Below are 22,542 nucleotides of genomic sequence, written 5' to 3'. Positions count from 1 at the left end.
TGGCCAAAGGTCTCTCAGGGCAGGCTCTTTTGGGGTCTTCTGCCACTGAAGGACTTTCCATGCAATGCTTCTGGAGAAAACACAAAGGGCTGAGACCATTGCAGAAATAAAAGTGTGCACGTTGTATCTAGGAAGCAAAACCAGGAGAATGACTTTCCTTTCTTCGCACAGGGTTTCCACAGAGTTACGTTACAGGAAACAGCCTTGGGGGCTGGTGAAATCCTTCATTGAGAAGAATTTTTGGAGTGGCCTAGAAGATTATTTCCGTCATTTGGGTAAGAATTCTATGATTCTATGATGTATAGTGTGTCCTAGGCATGGGTCTCTGCCAACTTGTTTGGCCCAGCAGCTTTGCCATTTAGAACGCTTAAGTCTATATCCCTGCAAGGCCAGTGCCACTTCTATTAAATGCTTTCCCTTGCTGTCTGCAGAAAGTGAACTAACCAAAACGGAGAGCACGTACCTGGCTGAGGTCCACAGACAATCCCCCAAAGAGAAAGTGAGCAAGCAATCGACTGTGCGCCGTAGGAAACGGGCTCATACCCATCTGCGCGTGCCACATCTGGAGGAGGTGCTGAGCCCCGTCACCACCCCCACAGATGAGGAGGTTGCACATAGAATCAAGCATGTGGCAGGTAAGGAACTGCAAACCCCTCATGCGTAGTGAGGGAGAGCTGGTTACATCTGGAGGAAAAACTGGGTTAATGGGAAGAGGGACCAGTGCTTTCCAGGACATGGAGGATCCATTATGATTGTTTTGAGTGAGATGGAGGAGTGGGTAGAAGGACAAGGGTTGCCCTCCCCATCAGATAGCATTTCCTAGCCTAAACACATCCATCTCCTCAGGTTCCACTCAGACACGGCACATCCCCGAGGAGAGCCCCAGCGGCTTCCACCTGCAGAGTGTCTCCAAGCTGCTCCTTGTCATCAGTTTTGTGTGAGTGATTTTTTGGCTTTTCTTCACAGTCAGTCTTTAACAACTTTGATCTTTTTGTGTTTCTGGCATTCTGTGCTCCCCTGTGCAAGTTTTTCCTCTTTCGTATTCCTCGGTTAAACTTTGTGCAGCACAGAGGAGAAAAAGCAATGACAGGTGGAAAAGAATGAGTTAAAATTCCCTCAAATGCCCCATCAGCTGTTTTGTCTGGCTTGATCCCGGCTTTTGCCACTGCTTAGCTTGCCACTGATCAAGCTCTATAGGTTCTGGATCTTACTTTATCAAAGTCCTTCCTTCCTCACTTTTGACCTTGTTTTAACCCAACACGGGCTTTGCAGACTTGTGTGTTTCTGGGAGTCCTGAATGCAGGTCAGCTTGACCGTACAGGACACAAACAATGCTGATAGTGGCAAGGAGGGTGAGGAGCTGCTGTGCAATGAGTGGGGAGTCAAAAGAGAAGAAATCCATCAAGTAGGCTTTTTTTACTTCAGAGACTCAATAACATCTAGAAACTGGTGGGGGTTTTTAATTTAAAATAAGTCATTTAATGCAATCTGCCATCAAACTAGCTGTTATCATGAGGGACAACCGTGCCAGGCTCCCATGGGAGTTACTGTGCTGTCACAGCAGGGCTCTGTGTATGTGAGGAGTCTGTCTGCTGCTTTGTTCCTCTGGTCTGGCAAAATCTATTTGGATCTGGTCCTGGGCAACGATTTTGACATGAGATACCATCTCAGAAAGATGCTGGACTGTTTGGAGATGATTTCTGTGAAATAAGAGTAGCAAGAGTAACAAGCTGCCCAGGGAGGGGGTTGAGTCACCTTCCCTGGAGGGGTTTAAGGGACGAGTGGACGAGGTGCTGAGGGACATGGGTTAGTGTTTGATAGGAATGGTTGGACTTGATGATCCGGCGGGTCTCTTCCAGCCTGGTGATTCTACGATTCTAAGAGATACTGGCGTGATTTCTAGTTCAGCAACAAAAGAACTGTGTTTGGTTTGGGTCACTTTTCTGCCACCACCTTTTGCAGTTGCTAGTCTTGGACTTGGCTGGATGTGCACTCCAAGTGGGCTGGGTATGAGCCCCACATATCCCTACGGCTCAGTCTTTATGGCTGAATGCAGGTGTGTTTACTGTTTGTCAGCCTCTAGGGCTGGCGGCAGCTTTCGTGGCTGCAGCGGTTGCTGGGCAGGCGCTGTGAAGCAGCGCAGTCTAAGGAGTAATCCAGATCTGGTGTGGGTTTTTCCATCATTTAGGGAAGTGGAGGCACACCATTAACCTCGGAGGAACAGCAGAACTTGAGCTCGTTCTTAAGCTCCATCCACCTTTCAGTGAGATGGGAAGAAGCTGAGATTTGTAGACTGAGGTTACTTTTCAAACTGAGCTCCCTTCTCTATTTCCTTTTCCCAGTGGGGATAGAGACTGCAGAGGTTTGCAGCAGCAGCCCAGCTGGTGGCTGTAATGATAATTAAGGTAATGCAAACTAATGTGATGATGAGAAGATAGCCTTGTGCTATCATCTTCTGCATCTAGATGGGCGAGATGCAATTAAGATGCATATGATCTGAGTGAGGGGACTGAGTGCTTCCTCAATAAATTTGCGGATGACACCAAATTGGGCAGGAAGTCTCTGCAAAGGGACCTGGACAAACTGGATCGATGGGCTGAGGCCAACTGTGTGACATTCAACAAAGCTCAGTGTCAGGTCCTGCACTTGGGCTGCAAGTAATCCCATGCAACACCCCAGCCTTGGGGTAGAGCAGCTGGAAAACTGCCTAGCAGAGAAGGACCTGGGGGTGGTGCTGGTTGACAGCTGCTGAACATGAGCCAGCAGTGGACTTGGAAGCTAAGAAGACCAAGAGCAGCTTGGCTTGGATCACCCATGGTGTGGCCAGAAGCAGGAAAGGATAGTGGGCCATTCTTCCAGCAAAATAGCTGCACTAAAACTTTTCATGGAAAGGGTCATTGGGCACTGGCAGGGGCTACCCAGGGTGGGGGTTGAGTCACCTTCCCTGGAGGGGTTTAAGGGACGGGTGGACGAGGTGCTGAGGGACATGGGTTAGTGTTTGATAGGAATGGTTGGACTCGGATGATCCAGTGGGTCTTTTCCAACCTGGTGATTCTATGATTCTATCCAGAGACAGGCATGAGCATGTTATTTTGGAATCTGTTCCATGCATGTGGCTGGTGGGAGGAGCAGAAATGCCCCTGCGCGGCAGCAGGGTGGTGAGAGGAGCAGTACAGTGTCTGGTCTAAGCACGGGTTTGCAGGGCAGCCTGTGGTCCCGTTCCCATCTCCGTGTGCACTAGGAGCGAGTCAGGCTGGATACACGCAGGCTGTAAGGTGCATTTATGTGTCAGATGGTGCCCTGCATGGGCACGCTTTGGGTTGTCCGTAAGAGCCACACACAGCTCTCCTTTTGCTGAGGGAATTCCACCATTAATTGCAGGCACACGGTTATTTGCCTGTCCTTCTTGCCTCTCTTCCCACTCTTCCTTTCTTCCCTCCTTCCTGCCACTGTATCTTCTGCACTATGAGCCTTCTCTGCTCAGCCCAGTTTCTCCTGTTCTGTGTCAGTCTGTTTCTAACCTGCAGCTACTCCGTCTTTTCTCTTCCCTGCTCCCATTAGGATCTGTTTCAGGTACTGTCTCTCTCTTTTTTTACCTTTTCACTCTCCTGTTTCCCTCCCTTTCTCTGCATTCGGCGCGTCCACTCATGCAGCCTGTTCTGTCTGATCCATCATCCCTGTCTTTCTGTCTGTTCATCCTCCTTGCTCACGCATTTCTCCCATCAGGTGAAGTTTTGGGTTCTGATCACCTGGCCCTTACTCAGATTAAATTCCTGCTCGCATACAGCATGGACCTGGGCCCCAGACGCCTTCTTAAAGCCCAGGTGTGATTGGCAGGCGGTGGGCTATGAGGTGCTCCTGGTAAACTGGCTGTTTTCTTTCTTTCCAGTCTGGTGCTGCTGGTCATTCTCAATATGATGCTGTTCTACAAACTCTGGATGTTGGAATATACCACGCAGACGCTCACGGCATGGCAGGGCTTGCGGCTACAGGAAAGGTACTGTCACCCCTGCATTATCTTTGCTGCCTCTTGCATGTTTCCTATGGATGTTAGAGGCTTTCCCAGAATGCCAAAGCCCTGGGCTGGCTTGTAGATTGCTGCCTTTCTGTGTAAAACACACGATGCAGGTAGGTAGGTGAATTGTGGGGCCATCAGCATTCCCACATCTGAAACTGCTGAGCAGTTGCAGCAGAAGAGAGTGAATTTTTAATAATTGGTAGCGCAGAAATTTTCCCAAGGCTTTTTGGACATCCTGTTTCAATATAGTGTCTGCTCTGGTGTGTGCTGAGATGTGTAGAGCTCTAGGCTTTATGGCAGCGTTTCCTTTTGCAGGAAGCTCACCGACAGCCTCCAACCAGACAGAATTTATTATTGGGATCAATTTGTCTTTATTATATAGATTTTCTTATCTTGTCTAGGGTCAAAGGGAGGCCCGCCAGTCTGAATTTCCACAGATGCACTCCAGAGCACCTTTTGTAGATGGTTTTTACAGTGGTGATCTGATGCCCTGTAGTTATTATAATGATAGCCAGAAAGTTTGTGGTTCCTTCTGGCATTTTTAGATAAAAGCTTTTTTTATGTACGTGCTAAATATCCTGCCTGAATAGTCTCTGTTCTCAGAGGTTGAGAACATCCCAAATCCACTTTGCTAGGTTGGTTTTGTCCTCTTATTGTCCCCCTCGTGGCTGTACTTTTGTGCTGTCACAGTTATACCCTTGCTAAGCTGGGTTTGGCTTTCAGCATCCATAACCACGGATACCGTCATGACGATGTTTTTACATCATTTATCTCATGTTACAGGCTTTCTGGTTTCTCCTCATTAGGGAAGGGGATAATTATTTCTCCATAATAGCCCTGCTGCTCTCCCATAGACAGATACATTAAGAGATTTTGCCTGCTTGATCTTCCTCTGGCACTCTTTTTATTTATTTGGATCGCTACAATATAGTATTAAAGTACAGGACTTATATGGAGTTTGTCTGCTTCTTATAATGTGCATGTAGTAGAATTAATTATATGGATAGCTCTATCTTGGGCAGGAGGTGGAGCTTGGCTGGGTCATGGTGAGTCTAAATTTCAGTCAATTGGAGCAATTCAAAGAGAATAGCAGGGTCAAGGAGGTTTGAGGGTACAGCAGTGGCATCCCGCTCTGCCCATTTGCTAAGGTAAAAGGTGAACAAGTTAGACTATTACATTCCATTGCCAGGGAGAAAGGAGGAACTCGCCTGAGAAAAATGAGTCCTAGCTGCAGCTGAGCTCTCACTAACATGGGGACTTCCATAAAGGAGGCTTGAAAATCTCTACTGTAGTCTGAGGAGGGACTCAACTATCTTAGAAAGTAAACAGAGCCCAAAGACATAAGCAGATGAAAAAATAGGAAAGACTTTTAGCTATGTTAGAAGTAGCACAACCTAACTGGGAGTGTGCGAAAGTAAAGAGCTATTCCTTTCTGGAGAAATGGGCAGATGCTGCTGCACCTTCCTGCCAACACCAACTGCCTTGACTCTGCTCCTCATTGCAATGCTCCTTGCATTGCTCTGCTCGACTGAGATTCATCCTCGCAGCAGCCCAGCCGAGGTTCACCTCCTCGCTGGACTCACCACGGGCACCTGCCTGAAGCTGTCATGGCAGCTTTGGGCAGCCAGTCCTGGCGATCCCCCCATCAGCACCTTGAGTGCATCCATCTGTCCCAAATCTGCTCCTCTCAGCAGCCTCCAGCCCTGTTCCAGAGGATTAATTGGGCCTGAAGGGCCACTCATACTTGCCCCTAAAAAGAGAGCCAGTGTTGCTATTACTCAAGAGAAAGCCTTGTATTAAATAAAGACTAACGCAGCATGCCTAGACAAAAAAACAAAAGACAGAAACTGTACAGGGCTACCTGTCCCACAGGATTGTGTTGCATTATTCCCCATCACCACCCACAGTGCTGTTTTCCAGTGTACACATCTGGTTTTTAGTGTACACATCTGGTTTTCAGCGCACACCCTGCCTTCTGTCTTCCATCCCCTCTGGCAAACGGGCTTTCGGTTCTACCCAAGCTACAACGTCTGCAAAAGGCACATCTTTGCTATTTATTAATTACCATGCGTAGGACAGAATAACATTGGTATCCAATTTAGGAGAATACTAAGCACATTTAAATGCGCTTTTGCTCAAGAAAACCTTCCCCTTTACGGTGAATTATTAGATAGAATTGTTACCATCTACACGTACCCCAATCCGCTTTGCTCCCCTTGACTTCAGCTTCCCTCGGTTCACTCTCACTCGTGTTCTGCCTGACAGGTTACCCCAGTCTCAGACAGAATGGGCCCAGTTACTGGAATCTCAGCAGAAGTATCATGACTCAGAGCTACAGAAATGGCGTGAGATCATCAAATCCTCAGTGATGCTTCTAGACCAGGTGAGACCACGTGGCCGGTTGTGACTAGAGGGTCACCGTGTCCTCCCAGCCACCCACGCTCAATCCTTCAGCTTTACCTGGTTCCACTTTAGTCTGTCACACATCAGGCACGTCATCTCCACTACCATCTCCCTGTCTAATGATGTGGCAGCAGGTCTCAAGGGATACTGCAGCTTCTCTATCACCTCGTAGGGGTCTACGCATGTCAAGGAGAGAACTCTACAGGGCCAAACGCCTTCTGTTAACACAGCTTCTCTCTGGTATCCCAGTTTGGAAAGCAAATTGATTTTTACCTCAAGCCTGATTCATGCAGAGCTTGTGTGGGTGAAAGGGATGTGCTCTGCGTGCACCCTTAATCATAGAATCACTAGGTTGGAAGAGACCCACCGGATCATTGAGTCCAACCATAATTAATAATTAATGGCACAAAGCCCAGGGTTTGTTTTGGTATCTGCTGTGTATCTAAAGTGCTGGTTGTACACCAGGCTGCTTAGAACAGAGTTCATAAATGAAAGCCACTCTCCACTACGGAGCGAGCTGCTCACCCCGTACCTCATTCTGCTCGGCCCTTCTCTGTCCTCCTGGAGAACGGCCTCTCACAGGCTCCAATCTTCCCAGCCCCAGTTTGTACATCCCATCCCAAAACCCAGAGGATTAAGGTATCGATACTTTACATGGAAAAAGGAGGCACTGATAGGAAAGGAAATCCCAACATGCTTTCATTTCTAGGGTGGCATCACAGTGGAGGAATTTCTTGTCTTGCAGATGAAGGATTCACTAATAAATCTTCAGAATGGCATCGGGTCCCGGGACTTCGGGTCAGATCCAGAGGAGAAACGGAAACGTTTCCACTGACAGGCAGGAATGCAGGAGGCCAGAGGACGGTGTGCAATATGTGTAAATAGGATATATAAATATATATATATAAATATATATATATACAGAATATAAATATATATATATTATATACAGATTTTAAGAGAAAAAAAAAAGCCTACGTATTGAGAGGAAGGATTGACCTCCAACACTGGCTGAAATGGAGCGTCTCGGGGGTAGCGTGGTGTGTGCGTGTGTGGGAGGGCTGTGCTCTCCTGGCACTGAGGTGCGCTTAGGGTTGTGCCGAAGGGCGCTCCCCTGGGCCCGTGCACCACTCTTCTGTAATATTCCTGGCTGTCTGTCTGTCTGTTTTGTTTTTGTTGTTTCAAAGGGAAGCATCAGAGTGAGTGCCCCCCCCGACCCCATCCCACCCTGCGCATGAAGGTCCCTGATTGACCATATTTATCTATACAAAGGGGACACTGTCAAATTCCTTACCTTGCTGGCTTCAGGGCAGAGAGGTTTTGGCAATCGCCGTCAATCCCTTACGAAACTGTTTTGCATTTGGAGAGGAGGCCCCTGGATAAATTGCCGTAGGTGTGTAGAGAGCAGATCTCGGCGGCAATCACCTTCTATCCTTGGAGGAGAAATGCAATTTGCTGTTGTGCTGGCTGGCCCTGCTCACAGAGCAAAGCACAGAATGTAAATGAGCTGAAATGCATTCCCCAAACATGAGTTTGCTGCCTCCTGTTATGGATACTGCATTAATAATAACCAAGGGGATGGTAGAATGGGAAGTATCTGCCTACAAGGTGCGTGGATGGAGGAGAGCACACTTCCATCCCCTTTGACAGTGTCCCCTTTACATTTCCTGTAGTTTCTGCTTTCTATGTGCTTGAGCCCCTGCCATTAAGCCATCCCTGTGCTGAAGATCTACATCAGTGTTGAAAGGGCTACTATCTGTGTGACTTCCCATGATAGGGGAAGTACCCCACCTTGAAAAGAAAACCAAAATCAGTATTTATTTGCAAACACTCCCACTACCCTGCTCAGCAAATTTCCCTCCTGCCCCTGGAGGAGAGACTGTTTTGCTCACCCCACCCAGCCCCTACCTTGTCTCTGTGGGAAAACAGTAGGGAGAAAAAGAACTTCCTTTCCTTCACTGGGATGTTGGTATGACTGCATCTACAGAGCAGCGAGGCCTCAGAAGGTCCAGGAGAAGGTTAGGAAGGGTCACAGGGACCAAAAAGAAAAGCAAATAGGGACCATCAGTGGGTGGCAGGATAGATCTGGAGGAGCGTCCACAGTGCGAGGCATCTGAGTAGTTTCCCTCATAAGCTGGAATGTGAAGCATTTGCTCTGTGAGCAAGTCAAGTGGTAGAGCTCCATGAAGAAGACAATGTGCATTTACACTTGTTTTAGGGGATAATTCCAGACTCCTGTTAGCAGCTGAATGAGGAAGAGGAGCAGCAAGGCTGCTCGCTGCGTGTACCAGCCACCACTGTGACTAGTTGGGATGCAGGGTGCTTGTTTGAATGTTTAATCAATGCTTTTTTCATCTTACCCAGTCGAGTAGATTAGGTGATATGCAAGTCCCTCGGTCTCCACCTTGTTCAACACCAGGACTTTTCCATATTCCAAATGGCAGGAGGGAATCAGCTGCATCTTCTTTGTAGGCAAACAAGGAATTGTAGCTCATCTGTTGTCTCTAGCTCTAATGGATGCTCATGCATGCCAGTTAGGGAAAGGTATCGTATGTGAAGTAACCATACAATTTTTGTGTCCAAGTACTAAAAACACAATCCCACAGATGAAGACTCACACTTGAAGGAGCATGGATGAAGATGTGTTATCAAAAAGACGTGTAAGAGTGTGAAAGCAAGGTACAATTGGGGAAACCATGCCTCAGCAACTAGAGAGTACATGTATTTATGACTATTTATTTAATTTAATGCTGCTGACTACTGTACTGCTCCCTGGCTTTTTTCCAGGGAGGCTGCTGAAATGGCTACTGTACAATGAAACTGAGGTGCTAGAGCCTGGGAAGGGCATTCTGGGGCTTGTCTGAGGACAGGAGGGCTCCGACTCCCCGCTGGGACTTGCCACATGAGCCAAGTCTCATTTCCCATTAGTTACTCCCACAATTACTATGCACAGAAACATCCCCCCTTCTCCCTTTTTTGGAATTTAATTTTAAGGACCAAGAATGAAGGAGGAAAGGAGGCCTCGTGCCTGCCACCTCACCCATGCCAGAAAAGAAGGTGGCTGCATCTTGAGAGCAAAACCTGGAATGCGGGGTCTCTGCTACCTGGCCAGGAGGATTTTGTGCATAGATGGATGTAACCCACCTGTCCAAGAGGGCTGAAAATAAACACTAGTGATCAGAATTGGTTTCTTACAGATTTCATGTTCTCTTGCTAGTTACAGAGGCAAGAAATTAATTCGCTCATCTGTGCATCCTTCTTCCTTTGCAGCATTCTTCTGTTTTGCTGTTGCGTTAGGTTTGGGGCTTAGTCCTAGAGACAGAATTGCACAAGCTCTGTTAAATGAACACAAGACCACGCAGAGGTAGCTAGAACAATCTTGAGCACTAATATTCATTCCGCCTGAAGGTGACTTTAGAAGGGGTTTAACATCTTTACCATCTTTCTTGGCACACAGCTATGTTAAATCCTTCAGTAAAGAGCATAAGGCTGGTGGTCATGAAACAGAACCTTGCACATGCAGTGCCCTTCAGACCAAGGAAGATCTCTCTTCAAGGCCTTAGGTTTCTTTTACTTGGATTCCCAGTTATTTATGTCTTTTTGCCACTTGGCAGCGAGTCTGGCTTGGAGGTGAATAAGGTTCACAATCTTTTATTGACTCTTAATTTATCCCAGTAGTAATAAAAGAGAAAAAAGCAAAGTCTTTTTCTTAAGGCAAAACCCACAATGGCACTAAAGGTGAGGAATTGAAGAAAACCTCAGCATGTTTTGGCCTGGATGCCTTCCTCTAGAGAGCTGTTAGGAATCACTTGCTACTGCAGCTGAGTCCCAGTCAACATATTAATTCCTTTTGCAGCCATACACAATTTAGACCTGTCAGTTTATAATTACATTTCCTGGAGGAATTAGCAAAGCTTTCTAGGATCAAGGTCGAGCAACCTGAAAGATGTTACAGGGGGTGGCACAACTACCTTCCCTGGGCGGCCACAACAAGGTAGTAGCTTGGCTTCTATTGTCAGGGTTTCGCTTCTTGACTTGCTTTGCTGACCTGTGCCGGAAATCTTACATCAATGGTAGTTTTTATAGCACCTTGCAGATGTATTTTTCCACCAGGTCCTCCCTCTGACCCTTCTGCCACCCAGCTGGGGCGTGATTTGCAGAATCTGAACTACTACTAGAAAAAAAAAAAAAAATAAAGATCGTAAGAAAAGCATTTCTCCAGCAAAATGTGCAAACTAATGCCAACAGCAGTAGCCTAATTCTTGCCAAGAAAGATGCTGCCTGCTGGAAAGAGGGAGAAGAAGGGAAAGGCTCTGATTTGGCAGTTTGTGTCTCACCTATTTATATAGGAGAATAATATATACTCCCTAATCCTGACTTGATACAATCTCATTTCTGATAAATATGCGCCCTCTAGTGCTTACTTTAAAAGAGGCGTTTGTTTTATGGGATCTGGGATGAGCTCAAAGTGAATTTGAGACCTGGGTAACTGCTAAGCAATCATGCATTCGTAAAGTAGGTACCAAATGTATCTAAGGCAGCTCCTGAGCATAAAGTCTACGAAGGAGCAAAAGAGACCAGTTATTCCAGGTGAAGGGTCAGAAGAATGGGCCCAAGACAGGGGCATTATTGGGTTTGCACATTCCATTTAAAAAGAAAAAGGAACCTACAATAGTAAGAGTAGGAGTTAGCTATGAGTTAACTGGATAACTATGGTTTTTGGGTGTGGAACCATTATCTGATAATACAAGGCTGCAGTTGGAAATCTTTGATATTAATTGATGCTAACTAGCTTCTGCATAAATGTTTTCTTGCTCCCTTAAGTCCTTTGAGAGAGGAGAAAAAAGCCACCCAAGTTTGATTGGCCCCCAACACATTTCAGTGATGCTGCTGGCATAGAGAATCCATTTACACCCAGTTTATAGACTGTTGTACTGCTCTGGGGCAGCACTCGGCTGCTTGAACACCTAACCCCACTCCTCTACTTACCTCAGTGCTAATAAAGGGAAGTTTAAGAGATACACAACATGCTTTTCTTATAAAGGTGACCCTGTGTAGAAAAAAGCAAGGTTTCACAGCATGATGCTTTCTGGATTTAAAGGCCCAGCACAAACCCACCTCTGAAATAGCGGTGCCTGCATCACACTATCCCTTCTCAGAAAGCTTGGCAGGCTTAATCTGTGTTCTTATCAGCCCCCATTGGTTTCAGCTCACCTGGGTGTAGATAGGGACAGACCTTTTAGCCTACTTTTCCCTTCAGCACTAAACCATGTAGTCTACACATATCCTTTTTCCTACCTTTAAATAAGAAGGTAGAAATTCATTTTGTAAATGGTGGCTGGAGACACTTGTAGTCTGGGCACTTGAAAAGAGCCCTTTAGGACGTGCTCCACAGTCATTTCTGTGCAGATATAAAGGTGAGGGGAGGGCGCCACGATGCACCAAGACTGAGCGAAAGATGCGTTTGCAAACCTCACGCTTTTGCTTGCAGCATGTCAGAAGTGCTAACTAAAAAGTTGTGCTTACATGTAGGTTCTGGTGGATACAGAACTTGTGTGCCACATGGCCTTGGTCCTTCTCTCTTTCCTGGTAGCTTTGCCTTCTTACATGGGTATTTCCATCATTTCTCAGTGGTCCTAAGGCACATTAAATAGAGGAGACAGAGGGCAGCCTGCAGCTTCCACACCAGAAAGGTAATCTCCAATCCTAAGAAGACCAGCCATGCTCGCATAGAGTAGAGGGTAGTGGCAGAGGTTTTGGGGACTGAATTGCTTCTGGCTAGTTAGAAGGATCTTTCTGTGCCACTTGGAGTAGGAAACCATTTGGAACTCCTCTTCCTCTTGGGTTCATTCACCTGAGTACAGTTAGCCAGCTTGTGAGTTGATGTCTATGAACAACAGACCCAAGAAGGCTGGTACCCGGGTGTTTATGGTCTGTAGCCCAGTGCAGTGATCCGGGAAGAGGTCAGTGTGTATGGCAAGCGTGTTGCGTACTCCTTTACCATCAGTGTAGAGATTCTGCCCTCCTGAGAGGACTTCTTAACCGAATGACCTTACAGTGTTTCCACACTGTGTACTGAACCAGCCACTTCAACCAGGGACTCTCATTCAAGTTCTGCTTTTCCCAACAAGGATAGGAGTGAACCGCTTCCTACTTTATAGGTGGGAATTCCTGGTTCCACAGGATGCAGAAAAGCTGAGTTGGTAAGAAACACTGAAGCAACAGTGCCTGGCTCGGAGGAGGCAATGCCGTCATGTTTGTCAAGGCAGCTGCTACTGTCCCTCAGCTCTTAACAGAGCAGAGCTTTCTGTGCTACCTGCTGAACCTCCATGGAGATCTTCCCAAGGGGATCTCTGCCAGGCTTGCTGCCACCAATACATTTCATAGCGCAGTCATGTGGACTCTGGCTTAGTCTTTTCAGTCTTGGCACTGGTTAAAATACCTGGCAGGGACATGCTTAGAAAAATATTCGAAACAGAGACTTTTAAACCAAAGCGTGAGGTGAGTGGCTCATGAGACGTTTGTGTCGGTGTAGTTTCCAAGATACAACTGTGCTGACTTTCTGGCCCGTTCCCCCTGCCTGGCATGCTCCGATCTCTCTGTGCTTCACAGTCGCTACAGCACGAGTCTCTCTGTGCCATAATACCTTCCTTTTTCTAGATGTGCACACCGGCCAAATAATCTCGTGTCTTGATCAACTGCCGATTGAGATTATTTCCAGATCTAACCAGACAGCATGGGCTTCTCTCTTAGCATGGCTACGTGGCGCGCCATGCCCTCCTCTCCCACACGTTTTGCAGTGCTTGCTATGGCTTTTCCCTCTCCCCTCACACCTTTGCTGCTGGACAATCGTTCCCCATGTCATAGATGGACTGACCTGGTGCTGTCCCTGCTTGCCTTTCCTTGCTGCCGTCTGTATGCTCTTTAAGTGAATGTGTTCTATTTTTTTTTTTTTTCTTTTTTTAGTAGGGAAAAGGACTTCCTTCTGCTGAAGGAATTATATTTGCACATGGCTCAGGGAGGTACCTCCTCTGGCCGTTTCTGTTACCTCACTCATTTAGGCCAATTCCATTGCTAACATTAAATGGCCACCTTCCCCAACCCAAATTCCAAGAGTAGTTAGGGAATGAAACCAACGTGCAGCTCAGGTTCTAGAGCCATTTGGTCGTGTCTCAGTTTTGCCCCAGCGGCACTAGGATTTGGGAGATTGGCTGTTAGGAAAAGGCAACTTTATCCAGCAAAGAGGTGGAGCCTGTGCCACACGCACGTGTTTCCCCATCTCCGCAAGCCCACCTCCCTTGCAATAGCACTTAGCAGATATGGAAGCACTAACCTGGCTCTTGGCCTGATGATGTGATCAGAGGGAAGGGAGGAGCAGCAGGACCGTTCCAGCGTTACAACCGCCCAGGACTAGCATCGTGTGGCTGTGGCACCTCTGGGACATTCTCACAGCAGTTCCATCTCCCATCACGTGCTCCAGGGCTGGATAAAGCTGCTAAAAACCTGGAATGTGTTCTTCCCACCCAAGGCCCTGGACCCTGCGACCCCAATCGCTGTGCGTAACTGCAGAATTAATGAGAATCGTCTCGTGTCAGCAAGGAATGGGAGTGGGTTGTGCAATCACCCGTAGGTGTGCGGCTCCCTTCGGATGTCACCACCGGCGCCTAGGAGGCAGGACGGGGCTGTTGGCCATGGCCAACGTGCCCGCAGCGCTAACCTGAACTCTAGGGTGGGCTGGGGGAGGAATGTGGTTTTGTTTTAGGAGTTGTCTAACTGTCACAAACTTTGCGCTGTGCGCAAAAACGCGATAAAATGATAATGAAACTTACCTGCTAGAACCTAGGAATTGTAAAGGCTATGCAGCCAAAACTTAATGTAAAGTAGCTAGAACAATGGAAGTACGGTATAAATTAAAAAGACCTATCAAACAAACAGCGCGACTCGTGAGTGCTTTGTTCTTTTTATTATCCTGCCTACTCTAAAATCTCTTCTGTCATTTCCAAATACAGAGAGGGTCTTTTCAGAGACCAACCAGGACCATCTCTTCCAGGACACAGCCTGCCTTTAACATCACCTTTGAAAAGTTCCAAAGTTTTGTGTTTGCTGTGAGAACCTTGAGCACAATTTAGACACCCATTTTTTTTCCTGCCTAGGACAACACAGGGCAATAGTCTTATCTGTCTGCAGGAACTGGAGAAGAGAAAGATGTGTCAAAAATAGCATCTCAAGAAGATGCAGGTAAGATACCAGGAGGGGCAGGACTAGGGGATGCCCTTTTTTTACCACCTGAGGTAGCTCTCCAGAAGTTCTCTGTTTACTCCCGTTTCGATTAACGTTATGATACCAGAGGGTTATTGATGCCTCATGGGGACTGAGGAGCAGAGTTGAAGTGGGAGAGAGAGTCTTTACCTAAAAATCAGCATCGGTGTCAATGCCATCGTCAGTGACAGCAACGTTTGAGTTCTAATCCAGTCCCTCCTCTGTTGCTGTGGGTTTAGAGTTAGGATTATGCCCAACATCATTGCCCTGCGGCCAGGCAAGTTGGCCTAGGGAAAATGAAGACATTCAGCTAAATTGAAGAGAAGCTGCTTTTTCCCTTTCTGAATAATCAGTTTTAAGGAAACGGTGCCCAGACCAAGTGTGCTTCATCTGGAAAATTGACTCCGGTTGCCAGACTCTGCTCTGGACTTGGGAGCAATCCTACTGCGAAGACTGCGTTGTAGTAGTTACTGAAGTTGACACCCACTATAAAAAAAGGAATTTTTGAACAACTGCCAGTTAGAAATCTGGCCTGGGCCTGGCTTAGGAATGAAGTAATTTCTGTGATTGCAGCAACACATAAAAAGCAGCAGAACAAAGCAGAAGAAATTCCATAGGTGGGAAGCATGCCTTGGCTCACAAGCACTTTGTAACTATTTAGAAGCAGTCAGTGTAGCAAAATTGGTCAACTCTTGCAAGCAGTTGAGGCTCCATCACAGCAGGGATGTAACAGCATCTGCTATATGTAAAAACAAACCTTTCCCCCTTTTGTCTTAAGGTGCAGTTCCACCCTAGCCAACATTTCTGCCTTTTTTTCTCCTTGTAATCCTAACTCTCGAGAGCTGATCTACATTAGAGGCCAGAAATTGTGCTCTGTTTAATCCACTACAATTGAGAAGGAAAGTTTGGCTAGGAAACATTGACTTAAGAGTGGGATTCCTGTGCAGCAGCGCATCATTTATGATGAATGCTGACTACTCAAAGCAATGACAAATTACGACGAGAAAGAATTATGATTAACTAGGAAAAAATAAGTGTTTACCATCTATTCCTCTAGGCGGTGCTCGACTGTAGTACGAGAAGACTGATAGCACAGTTACAAAAATACTAGCACCTTATAGTGCTGCCTGGTCTTTTCCTGTGAGGGTTAAGCCTCCTATTTGCGTTGCGTGCCTGTTTGCACCAGGCTGTCATCCTTTCGGGGTTTTCCCCAGAAACAGGTTGATTGCATACCTGGTCCTACTGGCACGCCTGTTGCAGAAAGTGGCTCCTGCAGGTTGTTCTTAGCCCTGCGTCTCTGCGTGCTGGAGGAATAAACCTGCCACACGAGGCAAATGGAAGGAATTAAGACTTTTGACACTTGCTAAATGAAAAGGGGGGTACAAGAGGCTCTTATACTTACATAATAGCGCCCCCCAAAGCAGGGGTACTGTGGGGTTTGTAGTCTCAGCTCCCTCCTCCAGAAGCAAGTGTGAACATGGCACAGGGACTTATCCTTCCTACTACACATGCTTTACAGTCCTCATCCTACTCTGCCTGTGCACAGGCAGCCCGGAGTCCAGAGCAACTTACCAAGCAACAACTAATTAATTAAGTTCATCTTTTTTTAACACTGATAAAACTGCCCAGGCTGTAACATACGGGGGAACATCACCCTAACATTCCCAGTCCTGCAGGTCAGAGTAACATGATGTACATACCCTATACCTCTGCAATGGAGAACTAGCATATTTAGCAAATAAAGGTGGTGATGACAGCAGCTAAGAAATGACATTTAACATTTACAGAGCGATTAATGTGATGATGTGACTGAAACTTGGGAAGGAGCCGCGCTGCCCACACCCCTGTGCCCTTTGCTCCGCATGCTTCCAAAGAGGAGTCCTTCAGCAAATGGGCTGGCAGCTCAGAATGCGGTCACGGGGCCAAAGTCAAGGCTGTACAGAGTCCAAGGCAAATGGAAGAGAATTTACACTTCCCCATATTTCCTCCCGATGGCGCAGAGCTCCCCCTCAAACCTGGCTGGCATGACATGGTCCTTCTGTCTTCAGAGCCCCTGCAAGGGAGAGAATTCCTCTTGGTCCACGAGTCATTTGACATTACTGAAGTGAAGACTGTGTTAGAATTAGCAGGGTAACTGATGGGACATGAACAAGACTTAAAAAGATCTAGATTTTGGTCTTTTGCACACAAAATCCTTCCTAGCAGACACTTCTTCTAGGAGACAGTTCCCTAATACTCCTCCTGACCAGAAGTCCCCACCCACAGGGGACAGGGACTGTTCCCAGCTCCACTGGAATGGGCAAAGGAGGAGTAAAGACATCGTGAAAGTGAATGAGTGTGTTGGTTAGGGAGTTAAATTAATAGTACATCCACCATCCAAAGATGCCTATATTGTTTGGCTGTGCTCCTTCTCTGGAGCTCCCCCTGTGACCTTACAGACTCCAGGAGTCTCCTGTCCACCTTTTCTCTGCCCTCACGCACATCTAACCCACCGTAGTGAGGCGAAAGTGCTCACTGATACAAGCAGTGATCGAGTGTTTTCTCGTTACCTACCTTGGTGCCATTCTGCTGACTCCTCTCCGCTATTCCTCCACAGGCACCGCACAGTTTTCCTTGTTTTCTGATGGAATTGCAAGATAGTCTGTCCTGTAGTTGGAAGGAAGGAGGAAAGCAAGTGCTAGAGTGCAAAAAGCAGTTTGGGTCCCCTCACAGTTACAGAGATACTGAATGCTGATCTGTATTTCTAAGGTAACAAATGTCAACTGTAGAAGATGCTTGCAGTAGGAAACTCCTCAGCATTGTCAGGAGCAGACACCAAACCTTCCCTACTGAAAATCCTATGCATGCAGCCTTCCTACCATGTGCAAAGAGTACCCTTATCCAAGCCAAGTAAGCAGAAAGGTGGGAATGGGCTACTGTAAGAATTGGAGCATCTCTGCTGTGTCAACTGCATCCATCAGTCAGACCTCTGGAAGGAGGCATTCCAGGAAATCAACTCTGCATGGTTCAAACTGGGTCACTTTGGAAAATAACACACTGTGGTCACTCTCCCTATATAGTGCACGGTGCAAGTGCTCAGTCTCCTTTGGTCATCCTGAACACAGCAATGATTTCAGGCACAGCAATTGTGCAGTAGCAAAATTTGGTCTTCTTACAGCCTGATATGGAGTGAGGCATCTGAAGAACCCTCACAGAACATCTCGCGTCTGGAGAGATTTCACACTTACGCATTTTCCTGTGCAGCCTCCTCTGCCTTAGAGACTTTCCTGTAGCAATAGACCATTTCAATCAGTAGCCACAAGGTGAGGAAGACCAGCAGAATGTACATCATAATTTCAGAGATGACTGAGGTGAAGTCTTCTCCAGCTGTTAGGGAAACAAAACAAATCTCTGGTCCTTTACACGCAGCTATTGGAGCACAGCAGCTCAACTGACACTTTCTGCCCTCATGCCATCCTTCCTAACCCACCTTGCCAGAGATACCCATGTGCCACTACACCGTGAGAGGAAAAAAGACAGGGAGAAGGTGAGTTTGCCAAGAGGATATGCTAGCAGCAACCCCACTGCTTGTTTCCAGTGGAATCAAACATGCACGGGCTTGCATGCATGTGCCTTGCATTCTCTGCCGCCCACACATTCAAAGAATTGCTCACCATTAGCCTATTTCATCCTCACAATCTGCTTGTGCGTCCTACTTGCTGCTGTTACCTGACTTTATTGTGCCGCCAGTGATTTGAAAGAGATCAAAACACAGGGATGCTCGTGGGGAAAAAAAGGGAAGACAGAGCAGAAAAAGACGAGGGCTAAAAGCTGTTGGACCTTTTTGAAGAGAATGGCAGAATTCCCACTGCTTTCTAAGAAGCCAGGATTTCAGCTTTGAACTGAGCAAAAGCAAGAGGAATAGAGGGACTTGGGAGCACTGAAGGAGGGATTAGGAGAGGGTGGAAGCGAGAAGCTGCTATCAAAATGGAGAAGGAGCCATTCCAAGAGGGAGGGGATGGACGTGAGGAAGCAGATGCTGTGGGTGCCCTGGCAAAAGTTGTGTTGTGGCACCCAAGAGCAGCCAGGGGGAAACCAGGGTTGCGAGTGGAGAAACTGGAAACTTCTGCTTGCTTCTTGTGCCTGCCCAGCTGTTCCCCCAGCCTGCCAAGCTCATTACGCCTTTCCACATCCACACAACCCCTCTGAGCCTAAAGAGGATGCAGCCAGCAAACAAAATGCAAGTCTTTCCTCCTGAACCCATAGAGTTTGTTGCCGGCAAAGACAGACACAATCATCAGGCAGTTCATTCTCCCCTGTCCTGCAACACCATGAAAAACTATTTCCCTGGATGACAACAACCACAGTGAGTTAAAGCACAACACACTTTCTGCTGGTCCTTCATACCCTCCTCCACCACGGTGAGGTGGATCAGTCTGGAGCTTGTGAAGAGAGGTCGGTGAATCTCGAACTCAAACTCCCGGGTGATGTTACAGGTGTAGATGCCCGAATCATTCAAGGTCACATTTAGCACAGTGATGGATACATCCTGCATGTCTTTACTTCCATTCCACTGTAACCGACCACTGAAGCGGCCTGGAAATTCATGGTTCGTTTTCCTGTACTCATAGATCTGTCAGGAAATGTGAAGGGATTTTCTGATTAATCACTGACTCGTATCTCGAACAACACCACAACATATGCAAGGAACAACATCACCCTCTAGCAACACATGTTCTGGGCTACGGCTTCCTTATTAACAGCAGCTATTCATAGTGACCTAGTGGTTTGTGTTTAGATAAAATGGCTAGAAAGAAACATGGATGCTCAGCCTTAATCTTATTCTATGTTTTACTGCTCATTCTCAAATTCCAGTTGCTCCTCATGCGTGTGATTCCCATTTTAATTCACCTGGAAAACAAATCTTACCTTTTCCTGACAGGAATCTAGAACAACTCACAAGGAAGCTCTCATACTCAGGAGATCACTGGTTTCTCTGAGGTAAAAAGAAGTAAGTCTTGTCCTGCAGATTTATTAGAGCCTGATTTAATGTCCAAAGAACAGCTTTGGGTTCAGGAGTGTCCTAGGAAGGGAGACTTGGCCAAGAGTACCAGATGTCACTCTATACTTCTGTTTCCCTTTTTGATGTCCTTGCCTGCTAGAAGTAACATATTCAAGGAATGGAACTGGAAGTTCACATTCATGTATGTACAATCCCAAATGTTTGAACTCAATAAAATGTTCTAGCTTTTCCTACCCAAGTGTGGAAATAAGCTAAGCGAGGAAAGGAGACATCAGTTACAGCCCAGAATTGATGCTATGGAACCGCTGGGTGAAAATGCTCCAGAAATTGTTATGATGTGCAGCTTGAAGCTGAACTCAAAGATAAACTTGTATCTCTGCCATAATACAAAAACAGCCTGCTTGGCATTGCTGTAGACTTCGAATAAGAATGTAGCAGAAAGCTTTTGTTCATGTTTGGGTCTTTCCCTTATAGAGTCCTCCTTGGGCACCCTGCCACTGGACATTCTTACATTCTCATAAATATCTTTTGGCTCCCCCACAAGTTCACTGGGTTGTGTTTCACAGTAAGACATGTGAAAACAAAGGCTCAGCTACCAAACATACATACAGGTTCATCTTTTCCACCCTCTGGCCTGTAGAACCATTCCACCACCGTGGTGGCTGTGACCTCTTCCCTCTTCATGCAGGAGATGCAGAGTAGCTTCATGTGTGTTCCTTGGACAGCCTCTGTCTCTGATGGAACTTCAACACATACTGCAGAACAAAAGCCAGCTAGGGAAAAGGAGCAGCAGAGAAGCATTAAGACAGAATTGGAGAAACATCAGTTATCCACATCTCAGCATCACATCATCCCCAATGGAAAACCACTTGATTCATTACTATCACCCTCTGACAACAGATAAGTCTCCAATGTCAAATTTTACCAACCTTCCTGCTCTGAGATATGAATAATTCAGAATAATTAACAGAGGGTGGTCACCTCATGCAGATTCACCCCCTCCAATATCTGCTCTGCCACAACTTTAATTTTTCCTATAGTAATTGGTGCCACTTTAGAGTCACTGTTCATTCTTTCCCATGCTTACTGAACATGCCTCTTACAGTAGCAATTACAGTCTGATATGAGACAAAACCCAGAATTCACATGTGGAGGAACAGCACATTCTTTGTGCTAAGGTAAAAGGTTTGGACGCTTTAAGCTGGCAACGTGTTCAAAACAAACTGGTAGGATTTACCACCCTTCCTGTTTCTAGGTTTCATAAGCAGAGTACTGGAAACCAAGGGGTTTGGACTCGAGTAAATTTGGCAGCAGGAGGAGTTATTGATTTTACATGCATTCCTGTTCAAAACGCTTCCAGTCAGATCTGTGCTAACACTGGCAACTATAAAATGCTCTCCCAAACCAGACAAAAATCACTGTCTGTGGAGCTAAACACTTCCTAAGAAAAAGGGTGCTTCAGCATGACATCTCAGACTAAATCCCTACTGACATTTGTCCTCTGGGCTAAACAATACTGAGTTCTGTCTGTCCAAACCTGTCTCCAAAGCCTAGAGTTTAGCTCACTGAAGATGCTGACTCTGCTGACTGCTCCATTCTCCTCAGCCTCTGAGATACCATTAACCCACTCTTTCAAGCACTGTGTTATGCTGGCACCTATCCAGGGAATAGCCAGATTCCAGTTCTCCCGTACTACCCGCTCTGTGGGTAGCACCAGCTTAGTGGGAGAAATAAGAAAGAAGCTACTGGATCGTGCTTTACAGTGGTTAAATTAGATACACGCACTCAGTCATGCACCCACACAGAACTGTAGGTATATGTGCACATCAAGTATAGCTGTACTGGTAAAACTAACCATCTTTTCTTGATTGCAGAAGAAAAATGGTCATTACATTAAAACAATTCAGTTTATATAGGCTGCGTGGAAAATTAGCACTAACAGACACTGCTTAACGGTTTACACATCCTCCCTGAGACAATTAAATGTTAAATTACATTGCAAATTTCAAAACAACAGCGAACAGGAAACAGTAAAGAACTTGCACGAATATTAATGCACATGCTTTGTGCCATAAGTCTGCTGAGCAGTAATGTATTTTCTCTTCTCATTCTAAGTCCATTACATTCATACCAGCTCTGCATGAATATAATTGCATTCTCTCTCTCATAACCACTTTGAAGGGTGGTCTTCACGACAGCGTTAGCACACGGAACATTGCTAGGAAGCTTTGAAGAAGCATCGTGCAAGAGGCAAGCACCAGATTTGGTGGAGAACCTGGTTCTGAAAACAACATGGAATGGAAGGCACCTACCCCAGACCACCAACACGACCGAAGATGCACAAACCAGCCTTGGCAGCGCAGCCATTGTTCCGAGCCACGAGCGAATCTCAACCTGGACGAGGGAGAAGGCTGTTTCTTCTCCTTCTCGGTGCAACAGGATGCCTGGGGCTGCGAGCCGCTCCGGTTGGTTGGGAGCAGGGGGTGGGAGGCAGCGGCGGGGGCTGCGCGCAGGGGCTGGGGCGGGTTCAGCACCACGGACAGATCCCCCGGGCGCTGCGCGGGGCGCGGCCGCCTCCGCTCGGCTGCGCGCTGGGGCGGGTTCAGCACCACGGACAGCGCCCCGGGGAGAGGAGCAGCAGGTGGGGATGACGATGATGGAGAAGATGAAGATGATGGTGGAGATGATGATGGAGGTGATGCAGAGCCCACCCACCCTTTGTTCTCCGGGGGGCAGAGCACATCGCCCCTCACTGGCGACGGCTGCGCTCTGCCCAGCCCAGCCCGGGCAGGGGGCACGGCAGGCATGCGCGGCAGCCTCCCTCCCTCCCCCAGCCCCAAGGAGGAGCAGGAGCTTGGGG

At 47.0% G+C, this 22,542-nt stretch overlaps 2 protein-coding genes across 22 annotated transcripts in view; one reads left to right on the top strand and one right to left on the bottom strand.

The window, feature by feature from the left end:
- GRAMD1B (GRAM domain containing 1B) overlaps positions 1-14,353 on the top strand; it is a 127,150-nt gene extending 112,797 nt beyond the window's left edge. For all 19 annotated transcript variants that reach the window (XM_069876497.1, XM_069876484.1, XM_069876482.1 and 16 more), the window contains 6 exons: positions 172-275; positions 432-635; positions 847-937; positions 3,890-3,997; positions 6,284-6,401; positions 7,167-14,353. In XM_069876497.1, the coding sequence (XP_069732598.1) occupies positions 172-275; positions 432-635; positions 847-937; positions 3,890-3,997; positions 6,284-6,401; positions 7,167-7,256 (715 nt within the window). In that variant the 3' untranslated portion in view covers positions 7,257-14,353. The remainder of the gene's footprint in view (positions 1-171; positions 276-431; positions 636-846; positions 938-3,889; positions 3,998-6,283; positions 6,402-7,166) is intronic.
- Positions 14,354-16,345: 1,992 nt separating this feature from the next.
- SCN3B (sodium voltage-gated channel beta subunit 3) overlaps positions 16,346-22,542 on the bottom strand; it is a 59,912-nt gene continuing 53,715 nt past the window's right edge. For 2 of the 3 annotated variants that reach the window (XM_069876557.1, XM_069876556.1), the window contains 5 exons: positions 20,292-20,455; positions 19,067-19,292; positions 17,908-18,046; positions 17,234-17,326; positions 16,346-16,733 (listed from right to left, as the gene is read on the bottom strand). In XM_069876557.1, coding sequence (XP_069732658.1) covers positions 17,263-17,326; positions 17,908-18,046; positions 19,067-19,292; positions 20,292-20,390 — 528 coding nt within the window. In that variant the 5' untranslated portion in view covers positions 20,391-20,455 and the 3' untranslated portion in view covers positions 16,346-16,733; positions 17,234-17,262. Of the gene's footprint in view, positions 16,734-17,233; positions 17,327-17,907; positions 18,047-19,066; positions 19,293-20,291; positions 20,456-21,994; positions 22,308-22,542 lie in introns of those variants that run through there. The other variant, XM_069876558.1, reaches the window with a different exon arrangement.

The sequence above is a fragment of the Phaenicophaeus curvirostris genome, chromosome 25 (genome assembly GCF_032191515.1).
Source record: "Phaenicophaeus curvirostris isolate KB17595 chromosome 25, BPBGC_Pcur_1.0, whole genome shotgun sequence".
NCBI lineage: Eukaryota > Metazoa > Chordata > Aves > Cuculiformes > Cuculidae > Phaenicophaeus > Phaenicophaeus curvirostris.
This window is presented reverse-complemented; position numbering and strand designations above follow the sequence as displayed.